General features: G+C 36.8%; 1 protein-coding gene across 7 annotated transcripts in view; it reads left to right on the forward strand.

Moving 5' to 3' along the window:
• The window catches only part of LOC127941804 (probable E3 ubiquitin-protein ligase HERC1), a 62,033-nt gene extending 57,693 nt beyond the window's left edge, over nucleotides 1-4,340 (forward strand). For all 7 annotated transcript variants that reach the window (XM_052537232.1, XM_052537235.1, XM_052537228.1 and 4 more), the window contains exons 73-78: nucleotides 359-524; nucleotides 609-685; nucleotides 1,145-1,397; nucleotides 1,483-1,635; nucleotides 1,813-2,118; nucleotides 2,832-4,340. In XM_052537232.1, coding sequence (XP_052393192.1) covers nucleotides 359-524; nucleotides 609-685; nucleotides 1,145-1,397; nucleotides 1,483-1,635; nucleotides 1,813-2,118; nucleotides 2,832-3,017 — 1,141 coding nt within the window. In that variant the 3' untranslated portion in view covers nucleotides 3,018-4,340. The remainder of the gene's footprint in view (nucleotides 1-358; nucleotides 525-608; nucleotides 686-1,144; nucleotides 1,398-1,482; nucleotides 1,636-1,812; nucleotides 2,119-2,831) is intronic.
• The last annotated feature ends 5,301 nt before the right edge of the window (nucleotides 4,341-9,641 follow it).

Genomic DNA, 9,641 nt, shown 5'->3' on the forward strand with positions numbered 1-9,641 from the left:
GTAAATTAATAAAATCATGTAACTCCATGGCCATTTTTTAATGAATAATTATTTTTCTAGTTATGCTTGGATCTAAAATATTGTATCAGGTAGAAATTGTGAGTAAAACAATATTTTAAACTATTCTTATCCTTAATACTTGTATTACACAATCATTAAAACCTGGGAAATCCATGACAATGGGGGTTCGGTCAAAAAGGTGGAGAACCACTGGAGTAGAGGAACACAGGAAGTGTACAGTAGTCAATATAGATGGGTAGTGGACAGTGTTTGTAAACTTCATGTTTGGGCTACCGACTTGTTTTTGCCAAGAATTAAACTGTTTACTTGATCAAGTACCTTGTCCTCCAATCCACAGGGGGCGCTCTAGCAAGCCCATTTTTGTGCAGATTGCCAAGCAGGTGGTGAACCTGAACCCTACTGAGCTGCGTCTGCCCTCCAGAGCATGGAAGGTGAAACTGGTCGGAGAGGGGGCGGATGACGCCGGCGGTGTGTTTGACGACACCATCACTGAGATGTGCCAGGTAAGTCCATGTTCTTAAACTCTTAGCACTAAAGGAAGGTCTCCTTCGTATTCAGGCATCCAAAACTGAATGATCTTTTTCCAGGAGTTGCAGTCTGGTGTGGTCGAGCTTCTCATTCACACCCCCAACAGCACTGCAGATGTTGGCAGCAACACAGACAGGTATGTTAGCAGTATGTATGTATAAGCAGAATGCAATCATGATGTATTTTTGTAGTCCAAACCAGAAGTTAGCTTCATGAACACAAATTGTATGACTTTTGTTGCCTAATTGCAATTGCCTTAAGCAAAGAGCTACATGTAGGGTATAAACAAACTTGTTGACTTCAATGTAACCATCACTAAGCTTCAGTTCTTTCAGTCTTTAAAAAAAAAAAAGTTTGAGTTTTTGATCATTTGACATATATATATTGAGTTTGTGTTTGTCCCCATACCACATTTCAGGCTTTCAACCATCAACCCATTTAAAAACCACCATTGATTTTTGGTCAGTGTAATAGGAAGTGCAGAAATGCTAACTTGTTTCCTGGTTTTGGTCTACAAAAATACCTCTTCCCTTCAGCACTCCAATGGCTCTAAATAGAAAGAGAGTTTTTCTACTAACCTCCATTGTCTGGGCAGGTTCTTGCTGAACCCAGCAGCAGTCTCGGATGATCACATGGTGCAGTTTCGCTTCTTGGGGATCCTAATGGCAGTGGCCATTCGAACCAAAAAGCCCTTGGATCTGCACCTGGCACCATGGGTGTGGAAACAGATGTGCTGTATTCCTCTGGGAGCCGCAGACCTGGAGGAGGTGGACCTGCTCACGTACCGCTCACTTCAGGGCATCTTACACCTGGACAACAGCGTGATCAATGAAGAGAACTTCACAGTGGTGAGGCACATAGCCGCGAGAGACCAGCAGAGATCATTCATTCAGACATGACTTTCTCAACGTCGGTTTTATTCCTGATTTTTAGATGATCCCTCTGGACTCGTTTGTGGCACAAAGTGCTGATGGCACTTTGGTTCCAATGATTCCTGGTGGGCATAATGTCCCTCTGACATTCTCCAACAGGAATGATTATGTGGAGAGAGCCCTGCACTACAGGCTTCATGAGATGGACAGACAGGTATCTCCCAATCCCCCCCTCCCAGACACTTTGGAATTACAGAATCAAAATGATGTTAACTAAACGCTTCACTTAAAGGAATAGTTCATCTACAGTAGCTTATAATAATGCACCTAGACAGATCTTGCATGCTGACAGTGCAGAAGCAGTGGTAACGCAGTTTGTGTGATTATGTAGGTGGCAGCAGTGAGGGAGGGCATGTCCTCAATCATCCCAGTCCCGTTACTTTCTCTGCTCACGGCTCGACAGCTGGAACAGCTGGTGTGTGGCCTGCCCGAGGTCTCCGTGGAGATGCTGAAGAAGGTGGTACGATACCGTGACATTACCGACAGCCACCAGCTCATTGGCTGGCTGTGGCAGAGCCTTGAGGAATTTACCAATGAGGAGAGAGTCCTGTTTCTGCGCTTCGTGTCCGGACGTTCCAGACTGCCATCGAATCCGGCAGACATCACACAAAAATTTCAAATCATCAAGGTTGATCGGGTAAGGCCACAGTCAGGTATAGAGTATTTTCTTTATAAGTAATATATAAAAGTCTGGAGTGGGTTTTACTCTTTTGTACTTAAATGTACATAAAGCTAAAAAAAATGAAGAAATTATTCAAATAAATGAAATTAAATAAATTGAAAAGTTAAAATTCTAGGATATATATATATATAATAATTTGATGACAACAAATTTGATGTACACAAACTTTATTTTTAAATTCTAAAATGACTAAAATTCACCCCAAAATGAAAATTTGTATTTATTATTTATATATATATATATATATATATATATATATATATATATATATATAAATAAATTGCATTTTTTTTCTGAGTATAGAATTTTTAATATATATATTAAAATGAACTTTTAAGTATAACATTTTTTTATAATTTTACACCCCCCCCCCCCACACAAAAAAAAAAAAATTAAAAAAAATTTATATTTTATATAATTATATAATATTATTTTATTTATTATATTTTATAATTATTTAAAATTATCAGTGGATTTTTTTTTTTACTGAAAGGGACAGATTTTTTTATACATGTATATTTTGTATATATCCAGTATTAACAATATTGGCAAAAATCGTGCGATCATAGGCTGTTAGATTGTTAAGTACACATACTTTCCATGCGCAACAGCATTATGTGAATTTGGATGAAGCCAAGGTCTTCAATCTGTCTTTGTTCTCTCAACAGCCTGTGAACGGCCTTCCTACGGCCCAGACGTGCTTCTTTCAGCTGCGCCTTCCTCCCTACACGAGCCAGGCCATACTAGCCGAGCGCCTACGCTATTCCATTCACAACTGCCCCTCCATAGACATGGACAACTACATGCTGTCACGCAACACTGACCCAGCGGACGGCTCTGATACCGAGTACTGACACAACACCTGCAAAAACAGATGTTCTTACTCTACAAAGCACAAAATAATCTCATAAATGGTTCTGGTTGCACTTCTTCCTCATACATGCAATACAATTCTCAGTCACAAAGCCTCACGTACGTATTTTCTGCAGTACCCAGAATGCACGGCAGATGCCAGTTCTTCCACAAGGTCAAAGGGAGAATATTTAAGCAATTAAATTCTTTATTTAATCATGTTTGTATCATCATCGTGTCTGAATGTTGCAGGAAAAATTCTTAAAACTAAAAAATATTAGCATACCATTACAAGCGCCGTGCCTGGAATGGCCGCAAGGTTTCTTCTCTTGGCGTTAGCGACAGAAACTTGGGACGGTTCGTAGGTGAGCACTTGGCAGCTAGCTTCCTGTCCCAGTTTATGCCAAAGGCTATTAAACCACGATTCTGTACTGTACACGATACCTTCTGACTCAATGAGAAAAAAAACTAAACAAAAAAAAAATTACTGTGAGTGAGAAACGAGTCCCAGAGCAATCGTCATTTGGGCATTTGTATCAAGCTAGCTTGTATCTTAAATGAATGTATACTTGCAGATGCCATGCACGTGTGCACTCCAATCTTTTATTTGCCAAATACTCTACTGATGCTGTACATTAAATAGGATTTAATGAATTTTAGCTTTTTTTTTTTTTGCAACTGTGAAACAGCGCTTGGATGCATTCTCACAGAGCGACAGTGCAGGTTTGTTACGCTATGCTGATCGGTCATCAGTGTTATTATGTGCTTCGGGCTGGATGTAAACATGTTTTGACTGTTTTTACTGGTGTGTTTGATAGAGGAGAGTCCCTCTTTACTCTCGAATTTTCTGTATGCGGTGGTTTACAGTACTGGTAAATTATTATTATTTGTCGTTTTCCTATATTTATCTGAGTGAGTTTTACGTATTGGAAAGACGACTAATAAGGACTAATATGGCTCTTGCGCTGTTTTGCACTTTAGATCTGTATGCATTGCGCTTTAGCATAAGAGGAAAATCGTGTTCACTATCATATTTACAGATTTCTGACTAATTTATCTAGAGATTCTCCTAACCCGAGCCACTAATGCTATAAACTTCTTGGCTGATTTCTTTATGGAAGTGTCCTGAACTAAGTGTAACATTAAAGATTACTTAAAGGCTGTTGTGTTAGGCTACGAGATGGTGGTACTTGTTGATGCTCAAATTTCAGATTAAGCCATAAAACAAAAACAATTCAAGAAGTCTCCTTAAACTGTATGATATTTTATGGCGACCTCTCAGATGGAAGATGCACTGTACTGTAAATTAAATTTTGTGTACAGACTTTCGTGTCAGCTTGCCAAGTCATTTTGATTGTAAATGTTTTTCTGATTATGAAAAGTTTTTATTTCTGCTATATTTTTGTGTTTCTATTCCAGCTATTCTAATGCAAACAGAGTCTCACGTTTCCAAAGCTCAGAAAAGGGAAAATCGATCAACTCATCCGAAGAACTGGAAGTTGCACGCTGGGAAATTGGTTGTGATTCAGGACATACAGTATGCAGTATATAATATATACAGAACACATGTGCTTAAAACATTATCTGAAACACAAATGGTTGGACTGCGTTGTCTGACTCACAAAATTGACTCTTTTGATTCACTTCTTTTTAAGACTACCAGTGTAGTCTGATTCCTGAAACAAATGTTTCTTAAAGGGATAGTCTGCCTGAAAATGAAAATTCTGTCATTGTTTCCTCGCACTCGTGTCGTTTCTTTCTTCTGTTGAACACAAAAGTTGTTTTGAAGAATGTTGGTAACCAAACAGTTTCTGGTAGCCATTGCCTTCCATAGTACCCCCCCCCCCCCCTCCCCCATACGTCTGTGACTGCCAGCAATTGTTTGGTTACCAACATTCTTCAAAATATCTTCTTTTGTACAGAACAAATTTTGGGGTGAACTATCCCTTTAAGTTATGCATATGAGATTTTTACACATTACATCCTCACATTGGTTATTTGAACAAATATGGTAAAAAAAAGCCCCCCCACCACTAAGCCAACAACTGTACTCTATATTCAATTAGCAGCAGGGTCTATCAGATGACCTCGCATAATCAAACTGAGCACTGTTTTATCATGCTGCGATAATTCAGCTGAGCACAAGTGCGTTTTTTAGTTTCTTTGCTCAATTACAATCCTGTTTTCAGTCAAACAAATAATTTATTTTCACCTTGCTTCATAGGAATCCCATAATAAAAGCTTATCAGATTATGCTGAGTGTTGAAGTTGTACAATCGAGGTAAATGTGTTGGAAAATGCAGGCTGAAGGGGCCAAACCTGTTTAAAATAGCAGACCACCGTTAGCACAAATGGGGTGTTTCGTTTCCCTCCAGAGATGCTATCGTTTTGATAAATTGTGCATGCCACCCGGCCTCTGAGACAAGAGGAAAGCGATTGTGATAATGAGCATCCTTGACTTGCTCCAATGAACTATGGGAGGGAGGTAAACTCGCCACTGGTGACTGAGAGGATCAAAGAGAGTGAGAAAAGAGGAGGGGAAATACTGATCTCAGCTGCTTTGATGTATTAGAGAGCTTGTATTCATGCAAGTCTGAAAGTTGGTGTTTGTTGGGGACACAATGTGAATTATCCTTTATCATCACTGAGAAGCACCAACTCGGACCTCTAACTGAGATCATTTAATTGACGTACAACCAAATGATGATTTTTCATGATGTTTATTGCTGGGTAAATCTAGTGTACTGCAAGTTTGCTTGGCTTAATAAATAAATATAAATTGATTGATATATATAGTTTTTGCTAAAACTTAAAAAAAATCTAATAAAGTGACGATATAAAAAACAAAATAGAACTCAAAATGGTAACAAAAACTCTAATAGTGTTTCTGTGATCCTGAAGTATCACTGCTGTGGAAGGAATGTTTGTTTGTGAGGGGAAAGCATGACGCTGGCTGACCTCATTTTTATTTTATGCACGTACCTGTATGAGATTCCTGCTGCAGTCAGCAGCCTTGCATCTGGTCCAGGGACGGTGAAGTCTTCAGCTCGAGGCTGTTTTTATAGGGTCATTCATCTGTCACGGGCACAGCGCACAAACTTAGAAAGGGCACCGGAGAATGTCAAACCAAAATATTACGGTTGAGCAAGAACTGCACGCAAAGACCAAGAGTGAGGACGAAAAAGAAAAGATTCTAAATAAGAAGTGCACTTTATTAGTGCGTGTCTGAATCAAATCTGTGATGTAGGCTAACCCATGAAACGTAAAGATGTGTGTAATGCTGAGATATATGAAACTTTGAAACAAGACAAATGAACTCCCTCCCGCATACCAGAGTCATCTGTAATCCATACAAACTATAGGATCTGAGATACAGTTTTACATAGAGTACAAAAAGGCAAAAAAAAAAAAAAAAAATGTGTAGTTTAAATAGTGCATGAAAACAAAATGCAGAATTGCTTAAAGGAGAGTGGGGTAAGATGTGTCAGTGGTAAGCTCTGCTGCACAGTCAATATTTGTCATGTGACCATATATTTCTATTGAGCTCAATCATAGCTGTCTGTGATTGAGAGATGCAAAAGTGATTATTTATTTATGAATAAATTGATAGAATTCATGTATTTATGTATGACACAGCATAGAGTTAATATAGTAAACTAAAACAAAAAAAGTTACTTTAAAATATACATCTAAAACAACTAAAATAAAATAAATAAAAAAACTTGGCAGGTATTTTTAGTCAACATTTTTTTTTTTTATTGAGTTCATCTTGGTGTAAAACTAAAAATATACAGAAATAAAATTAACAAATTATTTAAACATTTAAAACATAAAAATGACAAAAACAAGTGAAAGTAATGTTAATAAAAATCTATAAAAGTTTCAAAGCTATATATATATATATATATATATATATATATATATATATATATATAATATTTTGTGAGATTGCTGTTACTATTACTAATTGCTAAAATAAATGTTTTTTGTCAATTGTTACACTATGTGCATACTGAAATTGATTGAAAAAACAGGCCACAACTGGATGGTGCTACGAGCTACGGTCACTATGTGATGTCTTCGTGACATCATCACTCTCATTGTTTCCAAGGCAACACGGCTGGCTGTGATGCAGGTGATTTGATACTGTCTGCAGTCACATAAGCTAACGTTTACTCACTGCAGAAGAAGACATCTCTGCCACATGCAGTGAAAAAAACGTGCTTACCACTGCAGCATGTTCAAGAGAGCTCAGATAGCATGCATTTGCATAATAAACATACAAATGCATCATTATTACAATAGACAGCATTCAGATTTATTTATTTATAAAAGTTATTCAAAGTGGTTGTCATCCCTAATGTAATCATGATTACTTCCACTCCAGGTGAGAACGATGGTACGTGGACCTGTTTGGTATTTGCCCTATATTCCCCTTTTTTGACCACTCCAGGTCTGTGTTCACGGTGTGTGTGTGTGTATGTGTGTGTGTGTGTGTGTGTGTGTGTGTTCACTTGGTTGGGTTAAATGCAGAGCACAGATTCAGAGTTTGGGACACCATACTTGCATACATACTTGTGTGTATATATATATATATATATATATATATATATACACAATTTTGTCTCCACTATGTGTCAGTGTATATGTGTGTGTGAGTGTGTCTGAGATCTGACCAGATTTATGACTCCTGTTGTCTCTCTCAGTGAGAACTGTTAAGATATTCCCATAGAATGCATAATGAACTCCTGATATTATTTATTGAGCTGTTGCGGCAAGAATGCACAGAGGGCCAAAAATAGACATTGTGTATGTATGTTTTAATGTGGTGCTTGATGATTTGTTTGTTTAGAATATATCAGCATCATATTTAATTCTGCTCATCAGACTATCACGTAATACAGTGATATTTATGTATGTGCTGTATGTCACCTTACAGTTAACTTGAAGAATATGCAGTGTATATATATATATATATATATATATATATATATATATATATATGTGTGTGTGTGTGTGTGTGTGTGTGTGTGTGTGTTTATGTTTTGTGACGCTGATATGTCATAAGTGGTGACGCTGCAAAGAGTCAATTCAGCTTGAAAAATAATCACACATAATAGTTAAACAATATTTTAATGTTTAAAAAAGTACACTACTGTGCTAAAGTTTGGAACCAGTAAGATTATTTAAAGAATTAATATTTATTTATTATTATTGTATTTATTCTATTCAACAAGGATGAATTAAATTTAGCAAAAGTGACAGAAAAATAAAAAAAGGAAAGAAGGGCTGACAGTAAAGACAGAAGTAAAATAAAATAAACGCTTTTCTTTTGAACTTTATATTCGTTAAACGATACAGAAACACTTTAATACTGATAAGAAATGTTCCAGTTAATTAGCATATTAGAATGCTTTCTGAAGGATCGTCTGACACTGAAGACTGGAGTCATGATGCTGAAAATTCAGCTTTACATCACAATAATAAATTCAATTTTAATATATATTAAAACAGAGAACAGTTCTTTTAAATTGTAATAATATTTCACAATTTTCATGTTTTTTATTGTATTGTTGATATAATAAATGCAACCTTGGTGAGCAAAAACATTTAAAAAATCTCATTCGTCCTGTACATTTAGAGTAGCAAAATGATTATAGAATAATTATAGTTTGTTCATATATTTAGGATGAAAGGACATCCATATTCTGCTGTTGTGTGAATGTTTCCACTATTAGTGTTTCCTTGTTCTGCAATGCAGGCCTTATTGCTTTAATTTGAACATCTTGCAGCATGAATAATGAAAGTCTGTGGCAATTTACACTGCAGTACCTCTCCTGTCCAGTAGGGGCCAGTGTTTTGATTGAGATTGAGCTGCGGTTTTCAGTGTTTCTTTCCAGCACGAGGCCATGGCCTGTTCCCACAGCTCCCTCTCTCGCTCTCATTGGCTGGGCAGGGTCTGGTTCACCTAATCCCCGCTGGATCTGCTGTACCCAGAGAATTAAAAGACATGGATTAGCTAACATGAAGCAGGTGATGTTAAAAAGCTTTGCGAGCAAGAAACGAGAGCAATAATAGGAGAAATCTCTGAAGGTATACTCAACCCCGCCCACTCTTCACTAGCCGCCAGGATCATTACAGCAGTGATTGACAGCTGCACTGACCTCTCCCGGCTCTGTGTCTCCTTCTGTCATTCCTTCTGATGTTGACAAATGAGTCTTCCATCTCCTGTTTCCTCATGACAGCTGCCAGCAGCCCCGTGTGGGCTTTTACCTCATTTAAGTTCACATGTACACCTGCTGAGGTTTAACAGCAAAGCGATGGACAATAATCTTAGTTATAAGTGTGGCTTGAAAAACAATTTCTAGTCCCTCAGGTTAGGGGTTTCAAGTTTGAATATTTAAAAAAATCAACTAGACTACTATAACAATGTGAATTTAAATGAAATTCTATTCATTAATTCTATTTATAATTCGTATTTAAAACAATATCTCAATTATGAAAACATGTACATTAAAGTGTATTAAAATGACTTTACTATAACAAAAAAAATTCAATTTATTTAAAATTTTTAATTATATAATGATTTATTTGACTTACAATAATAAAAATCTTATAATAATTTA

Source organism: Carassius gibelio, chromosome A21 (genome assembly GCF_023724105.1).
Source record: "Carassius gibelio isolate Cgi1373 ecotype wild population from Czech Republic chromosome A21, carGib1.2-hapl.c, whole genome shotgun sequence".
In the NCBI taxonomy this organism is placed as follows: Eukaryota; Metazoa; Chordata; class Actinopteri; order Cypriniformes; family Cyprinidae; genus Carassius; species Carassius gibelio.